Source organism: Trifolium pratense, linkage group LG3, assembly GCF_020283565.1.
Source record: "Trifolium pratense cultivar HEN17-A07 linkage group LG3, ARS_RC_1.1, whole genome shotgun sequence".
Lineage (NCBI taxonomy): Eukaryota > Viridiplantae > Streptophyta > Magnoliopsida > Fabales > Fabaceae > Trifolium > Trifolium pratense.
Window position 1 is genome coordinate 9,208,576 of NC_060061.1, and position 16,552 is coordinate 9,225,127.

Genomic DNA, 16,552 nt, shown 5'->3' on the forward strand with positions numbered 1-16,552 from the left:
TGTCTGAAATTTTACACAAATGATTTATATGATGTAAACTTTCAATCCAACGCTGGATTTTATAAAATTTATATCGGTTAAAACGTTATTGAGAGGTGTAACATTTGGTGTCAAACTAGTTGGTGTCAACGGATCCTGACTCTTAAAAAAATAATTGTTATATTAACAAACTTAAGTGCCACAAAAAAGCCTTTATTGGTGGATTGTTCACTTACAATGCCTATAAAGTGATTCCTTTAAATCCAACTCACCTTAAATCCAACTCACACGTTCCACACACCCAATTATGAATCCTTTGAACTTGTTATTTTTTAAGAGGTTTGACTTAGTTTGGTAATGCTCCATATACCGTTCCAAATCAACTACATACAGTAAAGTGCTTCTTCATTGTCGTGTCCAATTTGAGTATTACCAGGCATTACATAGGTCATAAAAGAACATTACAATCAAATACTACACGTTTACCTACATTTTAATTTTCTACTTTCAGCTCTGGAATTCTACTACATGGAGTTATTTTGTCCTTAGCTACTATGACTAACCAAAAAAACAATTCTCTCTGAAAGGAGTGTGAGAAAACATCTATATTTCGCTAGTAAAATTTGGAAGACAATGCCGCGATGGTTGTGTACAAGTCATCGTTTGTTGTTGTCTCCTAAGGATTAGTTGAATTAAACAAATCAATTCCCACGGCCTTGTAATATGCGTTTTCTGCACTTGCCACCCGACTCTGGAACATTGTCCACTCCTTTCTACACCTCTCCCTCACCTAGCATCAACACCATGAAACCATCAAGATATATATTTTTATAGTCAAAGTATTTATATAAAATAACATCAGCCATTATAATAAAGCTTCTTGGTTAATTAAAACAATAAAAAAGTCAGAAAAGAAGCAAGCAAGCAAGCAAAATATCAGTAGGAGGGGATGGTAAATTAAAAAACCAGAGAGATTAGAATGTCAAGCTGAACTGTATGAAATATGTATAACATACCCCCTGCCATGGCGCTTCCCCGGATTTGGATTCTCCCTACCAAAGCACATAAAAACAAATAAGCATCTTGGGTTTGCAATGGATTGCAAATTATAAAGATTAACAAGAACAATCATGGAAAATAAATCACCTGATTCCCTAGTGAGGGAATACTTTGGTGAATAATCCACTGAGAATCAACAACTCCTATCTTCTCATGGGCCGGCTACACGACAGAGCAAAAGGACTTGAATCAATGCTCAAGAACATATAGAAAATTCAATAAATAGAAATTAGATAAATTAATGAGATATTGACTAACCTCAACACATTTTCTAAGAGCAAAGTCAAGACCCCACCCATGGACCAAGTCATTCTGAAGCACCCACATGGTTACAATCATAATTAATTATAAGACACCATATTATAAGACACCATTGAAAGTTTGAATAAACATTAAACAACTAAACAATGTATATATTGAAAAAAGAAAAAAGAGTAGTCATCAAACCTGAATCATATGCCACACACAGCGCCATGCATCGCGTGAAAACACTGGAGCCATGATCTCAACAAACCTGCATGCATAGCACAAATGCACAATTAGATACAGTTTGGTATTGGTATGGGTGGATACTGGATAATACAATGGTAACACCAACTGATACTTACGCTGCACAAGGAGGCAGATGAGGGTCACTGCACCATCCTGGTTTCTCCTCTGTTTCTCTAATAGATATCAAAGAGGTAAACAATTAATACACATTCTTTTACATAAAAAGCGCCAGAGGAAAGTGGGGATTGAATTTTCATCATTCTTACTTATGAACTTCGCGATCACCTCTTCTCTTTGTCATTTGCCAAGTCAGCCCATTGTTAGGCTCCAAACCAGGCTGTGAAATCTCCAAGCCATGCTTCCTCACCAGTCTTAAGTATCTGCAATTGAAATAAGAGGCGTATATCCAACCTTTTTAGTAAAACCAGAAATAAATCCTTAGGTAATAGGTATATAGTTTTTCATGGTTTTGATTTGATTCCCAGTCAATATAATATTTCTTTACAGTTTACACTATCATCTAATCACATATTAACAAATCATTTAACAAGTTTGACACAAATTAAATTAAAAAGTTAAAATTGCTAAACAAAAAATTAACATAATCAGCTGATAGTGTAAAAAAACTTTCACAACATCAAAACTCAATTGTGCATGTGTTGTATTGTAGTATATCATATCAAATACTCACTCCTCTGCATTAAAATGCTCAACACCCAGATCTTCATCCCATATAAAAATATAGTCATAAGGTGCCACAATGTCAGGATGCAGAAACCTTTTAGCATACCACCTAGGAAGCAAAACAATCAAATTATTAATATACATCACATAATTGAAAATTTGAAATAGTAAAATGTTTTTGTTTTTAGTTAGGCATACAATATTGATAGTAAAAGTCACACCGAATTTTTTTCCCTTCATATTCATGTTCAAGCAATGGACTCATACCATTTTGTCTGTTTATGAACACTCACATGAATAGCCTGCTTCGACCATTCAAACTCATCCCACTCAGTTGTTCGGCCATCATAATGAAACAGAAGAATTGTGAAATTCCCTGAAAACTGTTTCAAGTAACAGACATGGTTTAAAACATGCACACAAGCCTAGGCAATGAATGAGAGAGAAACTAAGAGATGACCTTTTTCACAGCTGCATCAATATTATGTTTCTGATCATGACCGACAGTGAAGGTCACAAGGTAGTTCGGCTTTGACGTTAAATCCTGTGAGTGGCAGCTTAATCAAGTTTTTTTTCACAAGTAAAATAATGTTGTGTAAATACATAAAACCTACTACAATAGAAAAACATTGGAGGTCTCTCCAATCCAAGAATTTAAAGATTGGCCTAATACCAGAAGCATAATCTCAACCTAGAACATAAGAGCACATGTTGCAAGCCGCATAAGTTTTCCGCATTCTTTCCCAACTTGTTTCAATCTTGGATTTAGGGTGTTATTTCAAGTATATTTAATGAAAGCAAAGAAAGAATGTGCTTAAAAATGGAAGACTCCTTTTACAAGTTTTAGTAACTGTAGTAACAAGGCTTTAATCTGTATTTAACTGCATTTTCTATGCAATATGTTTCATATGTTTTCTAAGCACATCATTCTATGATAGATACCTCGCTAGGCTGACCCCACAATCTACGCAAATAAAAGTCTGACTCAGCTTCAATTATCGCAGGAGGTAATCTTTCTGCACCTCTTGGATTTGATGGAATCCAAATCTGCAAACAAAAATGGAAATATTCAGTAATCATTATTTGGGCATTATAAAACCATTTTCCCAGGATTATAAAATACAGAATCAAACTCAACAGTGGATAGGATGTCCAATAGGCCCGTTATGGTACAAAAAAGGTCTGGGATAGAAGTGGATGTTTTAATGGGTTTGAAGCATGACAAAGCTATAATTTGGAGGATCTACGAGCGTACGAAAAAGAAAGGGGGAAAAATGTACCTTCAATGTGTCATTTAATAACCGATATTTTGATGAGTCGCTGCTATCATTCTTCATAAAAGACTGAGCATTGCCACTTTCATATTCGACTTCAATTGAAGACACATCAATGGAGGGAAGCAGGTTGGATGAGATATTCAACTGCAAATCGGTAAGCACTAGTAGAGTTCCATTATTGAGTTCAACAACATTAAAGAATCAATTTAAGTTCACTCAAGCATAAGGTATGCCAATATAGAAGATGTTCCAAGTTTGCACCTTTGTATTTAATGTTGGATATGAAATCCCTATAAAGAAGCCAAAAACTATTCCCACAAAAGTTGTCAGAACCAGCCTCATACCTTCACTTGGTTTTCTATTGGTGGAACTGCAGCAAACAAGACACAAATTTCATTTAAACACAGCTACCAATATTAATTAGCACATAAAAAATATCTAAAAAAAACAAACAAAAAGTTGATTGTAAATATAGACCTGCGAGTACTGGTCCCCATTATGTCCAAACTTTTCTGATTGTATGATCATAAAACTATACAGAGGAGCTATTCTTCATATAAGAAAACAAAGCCCTATTGAAAATACAAAGAACTAAACATGTTAAAATGGAACCAGAAAATGGTTTTAGATAACAAAAGGGAAAAATGCACCATATTATGAGAAAAATATTAGATTTTCGAATACAGTGTTTCCCAAATATCCCCATTAGAACATAAGACTCTTGATATATTAGAAGTGTTACTAATAGCCCCACTGCGTCAGGCTTCTGCTGCTTGTACTGCATACTTAATTAGCTAATTTTGGAAAGAGCTTGCATCATCAGCATAATGCCTAACTCAAGGTGTCACTGCTTCGAAATTCCTTATCTCTACTTCATCACTTCGTGCATAGAGTGTGTTCTATAGAGTATCTTCCAGGTTGTCACTCATTGTTTGGATTGATCTTAACGTTGTTAATTCAGTTTCAATTTCAACTATTCTATCATCACTCCAGAGTCCAGACCATTGTGTTACTGCTAACTACAGAATGAATATTGGGATAATTCCCAATAACTGGCTATGTCCAAGCTCAAGATCAAGACGACAATAAGTTTTTAAACTGGTGAACTAATTTATGGAAATAATACTCCTTGCCAGATTCCTTCACATTGGATGAAGATATATGTTCAACAGTAGGTTGTGCATTGAGTTTTATTATGTAGAACAATAATAAATCCAGAGTACTACACTAGGGGAGAGTACTCCTCTGACTAGGGTTTCAGGAACTCAATGAAGAAAAGGTAAAATCTCAATATTATTATATAACTATACGAGAAAACCGTTGTATTGTATGTCTACAGATTGACCCAACATAACCAAGCACCCTAAAATAAGATAGTCCTATTCAAGGCAGTGAGATAAGCAACCATAGGATGAAATCCCTAAACAAATAATTCCAAATCAAATCCTAAAACTACTTGTCAGTTTTATATTACTTTGGTAAATTGACATCCCAGTCCACACATCGCACATGTAGTTTCCCTTCTCAAAGCTTTGTGTTTGTCTGTGAGCTGCTTGTTTGGCTCATTCCCTAAATTGGTTATGGTTTCTTTCCTATTGGCTATGCTTCTCCATGTTTGGCTCTAACGGCCATTGTTCAGGCCGTATAATTTTTCATTCACACACTGTTTCAAGCTATATTTAGTATTTCAACGTTTTTTATTTTCATTAATTCTTAATATTTTAAGCTTCCAATATAGTTTTTGATTGATTTGTAGATGTTTGAGCCTCAATGAAATGATTGTTTGTCACAGGATACATCTGCTTTCTAACGGTGTAACTTCAACCCTGTGCATATACTGAGCAGTTTTTCAGGCGGTAAACCATCCTATTAATCTCATTTTGTTGATTTCCAGAAGTTATTCAGTCTTTAGGATGTCTCACTCCATCCGTTGTCCATCCATTCTAATACTTCTTCAGCACTACACATTAATTGGATATTCTTGGCCATGCAACATTTATTAACTACTCTTCGGGATTATGAACCATCTTAGTCATTTTCATGCATTGTTTCATCTAGATTAACACTTCCTCCTTTTTTCAGAAAGGCAGTGCATTCTTCTCACCAGGTAACAGAACAGAAGCTTCAATTAGTAGCTTTTAGAGTCACTGAGATTTCACCCCAATTTCAACACGATTGCAGACAGGTGCCAAGTCTAACACTAGAACTTCAACACACTTCATGTTTGGAGGCACCATGAGGAATGTGAAAATTGATTTTTCCAGGAAAATATGATTTTGGTAGGTTTGACTGTTTTGTACATTGTACCAAAGTTGACTTTACTTCAAATCTTGTTTTTGACTAGAAGTGCTAAAAATTAGTAGTAGCTTTTAGATTGAACATTTTACGCTATGTTTTACATCAAACTTGCTTTTAAAGTAAAGCATCCAAACATAAATCACTTCAAACTTGATTTTAACCAAATCAAATTTACAAAATCATGTTGGAAAAGCACTCACTCAAATATACAATTAGTGCATGTTTGGATTCACGTTTGCGAGAGACAAAAGCGATTCTAACATGCAGCTTGGATTTATAGCTTTTAGCTCTGAACATGATTTTTACCCTCAAATTTATTGTTCCACCCACTTTTACATGAACGTATCCAAACATATATCAGTTTTCATTCAACTCACTTTTAACCCAAACGGCCAAACATATAACGGTGTCACGACATCAGATCACATGTCAATGTCATTGATAAAGCTACAATCACAACCTTCAAGACACAAGTTCATCAGTTTGCCAAACATTGTAGCAAAACATCATGTAAATATGGTTGTCAACACAAACCCACCTGGAATTTTCTTAATCACTTTTATAGTAGGTCAACAAAACAACCGTCTTACTTAATTTCAACATCAATTCCATTATATAATTTTTAAGTATTGCACAAATTTCAAACATATTTTACCGATTCAATAACCCAATTTTTTTTCAACAAGTTGCATTTTAAAAACGATATAAACAAGAAAACATGTGCATTTCCCTAATAACCGCCGCAAGTAACTCATATGCAACTTATTAATAACAATTAATATCCCTAATCACATAGGAAACATCAAACAACAATTCAAATAATAGCGAATTAATATTTTACGAACTAAAAAAAAAAGCACACACATTATATATAATTATAATTTCTGAAAAGTGATTTTTGATGAAGTGATAGTGAATCATACCTTGAAAAGCCCTAATTGAACGCCGCAAGATCTGGCAAAAATACAACACTTCAGTTGTTGCTAAGAATGAAATCTGAGTTCAGTGATGATAGTGTTAGTGATGATCGAGTTTTACGAGAAGTAGAACAAACGTGAAAAGTAACGAATAAGCGATTATTCTGTGGAATCTTTTCTGTGTTTGGGTTTGGGTTTGGGTTTTGAACACTGGTAAAGACGGTTATATACTAATTTTGGAGCAACGTTCTCTTCTTTTGTGTTCTTATGTGAAATAATAAAGTGAGAATTATGGATGCAGAAATTTCAATTTAAAAAATGGAATTAAATTTAGTTGTAAAGTCTTTTTCTGATAAATGTTAATGTGAAGAGATAATTGTAAATGAAGGAATTTAGGTAAATATAGTTTTGATGGATGGAATTTAGGTGAGAATAGATGAAAGAATTTAGGTGATTTTTCAATTTAATTTCTCAATCAAGTATCTCACCGACGGCTACCCTTTCGTTCTATACATTGCAACAAAATCTGTTCAATATATCACTCTTTTTTTTTTCTTTTTTTTTTTTTTAATGTTAATTTTCAGCTCACCACTAGTATCAAACCCCTTCCGATCATAGTTGCGAGGATCGAACAGTGGTCCACTAAGAACATCCACAATGGACCACATCATTTTTGAGTACTTAAATGGTCCCACATAGACATATCATCAATTTATTATTTTTTTAATAATAATACCTAATAGGTACTAAATCCCTCCAATGGAGTATTTCTTAAAGAATTTAATTTATATGCACCGTCGGTGTAAAGTTATTTTGCACATGCATCCAATAATATACCGACACATCATGTATGGTAATTAAAAACACATGATGTGTCACATTCATTAAATGATGTGGCAACGTGTTATTGGATGCATGTGTAAAAAAATGTTACACTGACGGTGCACAGCAATTAAACTCTTTCTTAAAAAGTTCTAAAATGGGTCCCATCAATAACTCCACATCATTAAAATTTAAAATTTAATTTAAAATAATATTGCCAAATTAATTTTTTTTAAATATATTAAATAAAGTAGGTCCCATAAAAAGAAGAGAGAGAGTTCTTATATTAGAAGTGATACTTATTAGGTACTAAAATGTGTTGTGCTCCAATGGTAGTACCTAATAAGTACCATGAGTACCTAATAGGTACTACACTATTGAAGATGGTCTAAGTTCAACGTAAATCATCATTTAATCAATTAATGATCCGTAAATTCTGATTATTAAGAGAAGAGATATTATGATGATTTATAATTCATTCAGAAAATATTTTAAAAAATAATAATAATAATAATAATAATAAAAAAAAATCAAGTTTAGGTAATGGAGATTTTTTAGAAAAGTGTGATATTTTGTTTTTTTTTTCTTTTTAATAATTGAAACATAATTTTCTTCAGAAGCTAATTAAATAGGAGATTTTGTCTCTCATAAAAATAAAAGGAGATTTTGTATTTATCTCTTTTATGTTAAAAATAGTGTGATATTTTGTGTTTGTTAAAATTATAAAAAAGAGATTTTGTATTTATCTCTTTTATGTTAAGCATAATTTTCTTCAAAAGCTAATCAAATAAGAGCAATTTTTTATTTTCAGCGTAAAATTAACTTTTATTTTAGTTATTTTTCCCAGTAACTTAGTCGCTAAAAATTTCACCATAAAACTTAACAAGTAGAGTGTCCTCAGTTCGAACAACGGTGTCCCTACCAATTAAACTAAGTTCACAATGACTATATTAAAAAAATCTTACACACAAACATAAATAAAACATCAAAAGTTTACCAAAAATAAACATCAATTTTTTAAAAAAAAAATCATAAATAAAACAATTTTCCTTTTTTTTTTGTTACTTCTGAGAATATGTGGAGTACACAAAGTAAATTTTACACTTTCAACTAAATTTTTTTCTATGTAAAAATCGAAGATTGAATTTATAACTATTTGCTTAAAGACTTAACTCTCAGTCTCTCTTACCACTTGAATCTGTAACTACTATTTCCTTAAAGAGTCTAAACTTTCGTTTGACCTAGTTTTTTTAGAGCTTATGCAAACAACTTATGCAATATAAATTAGGTTTTATGCTATTTTATAAATTCACGCTAGTGAAAATTGTAATTTTATAAGCTATTTTATCATAAACTACCTTGACAAACTTATAATAATATATACAAATTGCATAATCTGTTTGTATAAGCTCTAAAAAAAGCTGGACCAAACGAGCCCTAATCTCTTAGTACCACTTAAATTAATCCATGGTTGGTAAGGAAAACAAAACTTTAGAGATGAGGAGTGCTAGCAACACACTCTTTAACAAACACACTCCAACACACTCTTTTATTTGTTGAAATTCACATGGGTCCCATAAAAGTTATATGGGTCCACATTTTTTTATGGGACCCATGTGAATTTCAACCAATAAAAGAGAGTGTGTTTGTTAAAGAGTGTGTTGCTAGCATTATTCCAAAACTTTAATAATAGTATATCACCTTTAATGACAGACGTTAGTCAAGTTATTCACCTTTTTATGCAATTAAATGAGATGAAGGATAATTTTTGTCAAAAAATGAGATGAAGGGTAATTTAGATAAAATATGACATTAATCGAAAATCATTTGATATGTTTATGAGATATATCAAAATTAACATCTTACGACTTCAGAAAAATGAGTTAAAGAAAGAGAGGAGGAAGGAGAGTAAAAGCACAATGAGAGCATGAGAGAGAAAATTGTCTACAAAATTATCTAAGAGTGGTCGTACAATTATCATTTATCATATTTACTACTCCTATTTTGTGTTTTTTTTTTACAGAATACTAGGCATGACAATGGGGCGGGGCGGGGACGGATTTTGCCCTCCCCAAACCCATCCCAAATTGGAGCGGGGATGAAAAGTATGACCTCAAACCCATACTAAACGGGGATCGGATATTCCAACGGGTTTCGGGTATCTCCGTTACGTCTCTTTTCACATTAATTTAGATTGTATTTTAGTATTTTTTTATTAAAAAAAAAGTAAAATATCCAAAATTATTTTTTCTCACCAATATTTTTTTAAATAAAGAAAAGAAATAGAGAAAATGGTTTGTTTAGTACTCAAATTAAAAATAAAAAATAAACATATGAATGTAATTTAAAATATTGTTTAAGCATTTCTAATTTAAAAGAGGTGAAATATAATTTTTAGTATAAGCGGGGCGGGTTCGGGGACGGCCGGACGGGTTCGGGGTGAATATCAATGTACCCATTACCCGCCCCAACCCCATATTTTGAAATCGGGAAAAACTCAAACCCAATCAGCTCGGATTTTCCCAGTCAAAGCCGGTATAATTTGAACGGGTACCCACGAGTATGGATTTTATTGTCATGTCTACCGAATACTCCTATTTTGTTATGTATGTAATAATAGTTATATAAAAAAATGACAAAACTTATTTACAGTGACTTTTACCTACCGTTTGTATTTTACCAGACACAAAGAAAAACAGCTTTATTCCCTAAAATGATTTTACAATGCACATGCTGATCTTATTTTCTACGACTACTCTGTAGTTTTAATGTACTCAGTAGAAGAGTAGGCAAGGCGTTGTATATATTTTTAATGTTGAAGAGTAGGCACGGCGTTGGATATGTATTTTCAATGTAGAAGAGTGGGCAAGGCATTGGATTGGAATAGGTGTGCTACCTTGGCATGGCAAAGAGCTTTACAATTCAATAAAAAGTAGAAAAGGGGGCTATTTCTATGTTTATTTTGTGGAAATATTTTTTATTTTCACAAATATTTGTTGATATGGTTTGCAACCTTCTGACGACTTTAGAACCTTAGAAACAACATTGATTTGCAAAAGAAGTTGCATACCATAAAATGTGTGTTATGGGAATGGTTTAGTATTAAAGAGAGTGATAACGTTAGCTATTTATATACTATGGAGATTTCTTTTCCTTTTTTTGAAAAACATACCAATATGGAGATACTTTGTGAAGCCTATTGGGATAAAAAAGTCCTAATTACAATCTAATAGACATTTTACAACAAATAAGATTTGAACTTCGTCCCTTGAGCCAACACCCCGCATGTACAATCACTTCTGAAAACAGGTTTCTATTAATTGGATGGGGACACAATACTTCAAATACTTTAGATACTCTCATAAACCACACACACCTTTCTATATGATGTAATACATTGTTTACATGATATTATCAACATAACCATAAAATCGACTATGCAACACATGAAACTTTACGAGCTATATACAGGCTTGATACATATCTTTTGCAATGATAAAGAACAAACTAGTAATATTTACCATACAATCTTATTCTAGCCAGTTTCTCAACTCTCAAGAGCTGTGAGGCGGAACTGTTTGGGAATGTATCAATTTATCTTTCACGTAACTTCAAACTCATGCTATACATCAGATTGAACAACTGCAGTAGGAAGCCAAAGTTCTACACGAGTCCCCCCAGCTCCAAGCGGACCATCTTTGGTTCGGGGTGATATAATGCGCACGACACAGCCATAACTCTCCAGTATCTCACGGGCAATAGTCAGCCCAGCAACAAAGTTCCATGTCATATTGTCTTCAATCATATCTTCAGCCAAGAGTTCTTGTCCATATGGTGTGAGTGAATGCATCTGCGTCTGTAGACAAGCTCACAAGACAATTATTTTCTATTTTCACAAATCCCTTGCAAAAAAGTATTCAATCAATGAATTGTTTGAATAAAGGCTAGGAGTGAGCTTTAGGTGAAGGGTTTGTGCTTTCAAAATAAGTTCAAATCTTTGTGCTATTATGTAGCAGAAAGGAAATTTGGTAAAAAAAATGCAGCAGAAAGGAAATGTTTGAATGTCTCTGATATTAGGGTAATTTTATGGATACCAAACATCTTCAGACTTGCTTGAGATATTATTGTGAAACATGCAATTTTACATCCTTAAAATAAGCACTAATTTCCTCAAAAAAGTGGAATCTGATCAGTTGTCTATGCTGTCGATCCAACCCTACGAATTAAATTTTCCTATTTTTCCCATGGGTCACAGTCACAGGGATGTTTTTAATCTGCTTTATACATGCATGAAACAATTTCTAGTTTGTTAAAAAGGAAAGTACATAAGCAAAGGAGATAACGAGGTTACCATATAGTGCATATCAGGTCCATCATCATCAATAAGTACGAGGGTACCACCAGCTGGTGCATCAGTAGACACAATTGCCACCTTTCCTCCAACACGTGTACGCAGTAAAGCACCTTCAATAAGGTTGCTGAAAGCCTGGCGCAAAGCAGGTTCTTCTACAGCAGCTAACAAAGTTGATGAGAGCTGACTTAGTTCTATTACACGTTTTTGATTCAGAGCAAGAGGCCTGATTGTCTCAACTAAGTCTGCCAATATTTCAGAAACATTGCACGGTCTTCCTGACATCAAGAAAGGAGCATAAGAAATATGTAAACATCTGAGTGTTTAAAGAAAAGAGAAATGCATATCTAAAACTAAACACCAAAATGTAATGAAAAAAATAAATATATTTTAAAGTTATAACACCACAAAATTGACAGAATGGAACATATATACATAGAAGGTGGTACAAAACATGACATTATCAAAAGAGGCATTTTCACTAAGCAATTAATCAAACCTACCTGATCCCGGGTTGTAGTGGAGTGAGAGCCAGAGGTGGAAGGGGCATCTCTATATCTTGGGCAGCAACACCAAGAGAAAGTGGCTCACCAGATTTATTCATTTTATTCGGAAAGCCATCCCTTGGAGAACTATCTAAAAATTGAGATTTTACTGACCCAGCAAATATGTGATTAGAACCATTCATTTTCTTGATTGATTCTTCATTGTAGCGCATAATATTAGCCTGCATATTGGACAAATATTGTACATTAGGTGCACCGGCTTCTATAACCATGTGCCAGTATTATTTTCTTATTTCTAAATTGCTTAACAAATATTCCCTCAGTAGTAAGCTAGTCAGTAGAAACTTCATTTTACCGAAATATTTTTCGAAGATGTTTAAATTGAAGAGACAAACTCTTCAGCAGGGATAAAAATTCCAAAACTAAGAAATAAATTACAGTACAGATAGATTATAGATATTTTTTGAAGAAGATAGATTATAGATATTGACAGGCATAGACAGCAAGTATCTAAATGATTTTACCTTTTGGGTAATGAACACCCGTATGTAACATCATTATAATTATATCGGAGTAAGCCAAACAAATGATATGAGAAAAAATTATAAAAATTATGTGTTCAAAAAGTTGCAGATTTATGTATTTATCCAAGGGAGGCTCTTCTAAATCCGTACACAAAAATCTAGATGTGCCTGTGACAATAAAAGGCTTTTGCCAATGATGAAATAATCTCCATTGCTACAGCTGCCTTTCTGGTTTAGTTATGATTTATGAATATATACACACACACACACACACATACTTACTGTGGTTGTAATTCATCCCAGACAGACAATGACCCTTATTGTGTATAATTTTACTAGTGTTATCATGACAGCTTTAACAATTTTCTTGTAGATCAATCGACCAAAAGGTAATGTTTACACATGGGTACTTCGTTGAGGAAAATTCAATCAAGGAAAAGGAAATGAATAACATATATAATAGCATAGCACATAATGTTTTACAAGTACATAGAGGAAGAGAAGAGACAATAGCATGAAGACAAAAAATCTCCAGGCACATTAATTGATTATTGGTATATAAAATTATGTGCACGCCGCACAAATGTGTGATAATAGGTTCGAGAGAACTACCTTTGTCAAATGGACAGCATCCTGAAGTTGATGGAGAACATCACTCAGACGATCCCCCAGCGTCAAGATATCCTCAACAATGTCATATGAAATCTGCAAACGTAACTATTTTAAGACGCTGCTTATATGTAATAACATAAGGCGTGATTAACATCATCAACTCATACTCATCAGTTGGCCTGACGTATTAACCACTAGTTATAAAACCGATGCAGTAAAATTTAGTCAGGTTTAAAAGAAAGACAAACTTATGGCAGATATGGCAACGAAATAGTTTTCATTGTCAAAAAAAATAAAAAAAATCATCTGTTTAGAGAATTCACAAACCTGACTTTTCTTTGTTTGTGTGGACAGGATTTTGCCCAAGGTTTGAATGCTTGAAAGTGGACCACGGATCTGGTTTGTATTTGAAGAAAGCAAAATTAGAACAGACCGAGGCTAAGAATAAAGAATTTAAAGAAATGCAATAACTCATACTTGCTCAACCAGATTATTCATCCTGACATTATTTTGCCATGTTGATTGCTGAAGTAACATTGCTTTCTGCAAAAGGATTACAGACACCCATGAGCCAGAAATTTAGGCTCATGCCAAGTATAAAAAACTATCCTTATAACTGTCATGAAATCGTACAACAAATAGTTAAAGAGAAATAAATTTAACTTAAGGAACTTGCATTGCATGCTAAAATAAAACAAACAATCTAACTCCAAAAATTGATTGATTATGATTTTAAACTTGAATGAAATAACTTTAAAAGCACAAATTCAGAAAAGGGATATGTTAAGAAATACAAATTTGAAAGAAACTCCCTCAAAATCCAAGCATTGTGACAAGCATAACTTTCTAGGCTTCTAGCATTTCATATTCAAAGAGTGATGAACCCCTGTCATTATCTAAATTTGAAACAAAGCCGGATGCAGTTTATAAACCTGATCCATAACATATGCCATAGCCAGAGTCTGTGAAATGTCGATTGCAATTGATCTTTGATCGGAACTGAAGTTGTGCATACCAACAGGCTCATCCTTGATCCGAAGAGTCTGAATTTCCCACGACTTCTTATTCAAATCCAGAAAAGGAGGAAGTGAATAATCTTCCTCCCCGGATACATGGTTATTCGACCCATCACTTTGAGCCTTCACACAAGTTTCAAGCTCCACCAATGGAAGCTCAGCAACCATGAAACCAACAACAAATGGGTGTTTAACCATGGGAAGAACTACAGCTTTACATTCAGGTACAACCTTAACCTACAATTAAGGGTCAGACTTATATTAAGATCCATCCTAACCAACAAGAATAAGAGCAAATCCACAATTTGGTCTCTCAAGTATCACTCTCTATGCTACTCAGTCCCTAAAGTATATGAAAATAATAAGTAGTCTTAAATGTTTTATAAGTAGCCCCTAAAATATAACAAAAATCATCACGTTAACATTTTTGTTGTTATACATTGACAGGATACTAACAAATGTGACGAATTTTCATATACTGGAGATTACTCCCTCCATTCCAAAACTCCCTCCATGCCGTTACAAATTTCATATACTGGAGTAAGTATTTTAAATCGAAAGATTGTGTTTTAGAAACCCAGGATATAATTGATCATTTTCTTCCAACTATGCCCCGTGGTATTGGGAATTGGGAGTACAATAAATAACTAAACATGGAAACTTGTAAAGCATTTAATTATTAGAATAACGCTATTTTGGTACTACAATACACATCAACTTAAACATTTTCTTAATCTATGTGCAAATGCCTTGAACTACCAAATTTAGAAATAGAGAGTACTTATAAGATGCAAACACTACTTATTAATTTCATATGCTTTAAGCCTAAATATGAGACAGAGTCCGATATTAGAGACTAAATTGGTATACTAGTTTACTCATAACAATAATGGAACAGAAACAACACAATATAACAGAAGCAGAATGAACAACACACTTGCAATTCGGAGAGTATGGTCTCAGTGGCACGCAGGCCAGCAGGAACATTAAAATGAGCGACGAGAATAACAATGCCATCACTATCTGATTCAGCATCTCCACCAGGGTACAATGCAACCCTCTGTAGCTCCAATCGATCCATCACATAACTACCTGCCGGTCTAACATACACCTATATATAGAGAGAGAGAACAACACAGTTCAACAATCACGTTGTGAATTGAAACCCTAATTTATTAGATGATGTAAGGTACTTTACCGAGAGGAATGATTCAGGTACGATTCTACGAAAGAGGTGAAGCTGTTGAAGACAGAGTCTATGAAAATCAGGACTAGGAAGAACAAGTCCGTTTCTACGATCTTTCTCGAGTCGCTGAGTGAACTCAACGGGTGAAGTGGAGACTTTACTAATAGCGGAGGCGAGTGCGCGGGTGGAAGAGAGAGTGAGGGTGGAGGAATTGTCATCGGAATCGGAGTTAGGGTTAGCGTTGATTGTTTGGAGGAAACAACAAGGGTTACGACGGAGAGGAATTCGTTGAGATTTGAAAGTGAATGGAAGAGTGGAAGTGTTGATTGCAGAGAGTAGAAGCATTATTTGGCTATACACTATTCATTCATTCATACAACAACAACGATAAACTAACTGAACTGAGTTGAGTTCGTTAGTTACGTTAATGGGAGGAGGAGTAAGCAAAAGTATTTATATGGAGAAAAATGAAAAATAACCACACAAATAATGACAAACTTTATCTTATCCATATTAATTTAATTAGTCAAAAAATAAAATCCATATTAATTTAATTTATGTATTTAAAAATATTAGCTTTATGCAACTTTATACTTTTCTATCTTTGGAAGTAGGGGTGCTCAAATCCAAACCAATCCAAATAAAAATCGAAAACCGATCCAAAAAAACCGAAAACCGCATAAAACCGAAATTTTTTGGATGTGTTTGGATGTTCTTTTGTGAAAACCGCTGGATCGGATCGGATTTCGGATTGATTTCTTAAAACCGAACCAAACCGAACCAAACCACATACATATATTTTAGTATTTATTTATCTTTTTATTAGTAT

The 16,552-nt window shown here is 33.6% G+C and overlaps 2 protein-coding genes across 3 annotated transcripts; both read right to left on the minus strand.

Moving 5' to 3' along the window:
• Nucleotides 1-367: 367 nt before the first annotated feature.
• On the minus strand, nucleotides 368-7,217 carry LOC123917021. Of its 2 annotated transcripts, XM_045968626.1 has the most exons (15): nucleotides 6,713-7,217; nucleotides 3,969-4,063; nucleotides 3,753-3,861; nucleotides 3,495-3,635; nucleotides 3,157-3,261; nucleotides 2,675-2,758; nucleotides 2,482-2,597; nucleotides 2,222-2,323; nucleotides 1,797-1,910; nucleotides 1,647-1,703; nucleotides 1,486-1,552; nucleotides 1,297-1,350; nucleotides 1,126-1,200; nucleotides 996-1,031; nucleotides 368-769 (listed from the first exon to the last, which is right to left on the minus strand). In XM_045968626.1, exons 2-15 carry the CDS (start codon nucleotides 3,986-3,988, stop codon nucleotides 656-658), a joined length of 1,194 nt encoding a protein of 397 aa, XP_045824582.1. In that variant the 5' UTR covers nucleotides 3,989-4,063; nucleotides 6,713-7,217; the 3' UTR covers nucleotides 368-655. The 2 variants fall into 2 exon arrangements, with proteins under 2 accessions (XP_045824582.1, XP_045824584.1); XM_045968628.1 differs by lacking the exon at nucleotides 3,969-4,063 and having other exon boundaries at nucleotides 6,713-7,205.
• A 3,608-nt stretch (nucleotides 7,218-10,825) lies between these two features.
• On the minus strand, nucleotides 10,826-16,214 carry LOC123917022 (chloroplast sensor kinase, chloroplastic). The gene is made up of 9 exons (XM_045968629.1): nucleotides 15,736-16,214; nucleotides 15,475-15,648; nucleotides 14,454-14,774; nucleotides 13,999-14,064; nucleotides 13,849-13,917; nucleotides 13,522-13,614; nucleotides 12,383-12,606; nucleotides 11,880-12,153; nucleotides 10,826-11,384 (listed from the first exon to the last, which is right to left on the minus strand). The coding sequence occupies exons 1-9, from the start codon at nucleotides 16,066-16,068 to the stop codon at nucleotides 11,151-11,153; spliced, it is 1,788 nt and encodes a 595-aa protein (XP_045824585.1). The 5' UTR covers nucleotides 16,069-16,214; the 3' UTR covers nucleotides 10,826-11,150.
• Between the last annotated feature and the right edge of the window lie 338 nt (nucleotides 16,215-16,552).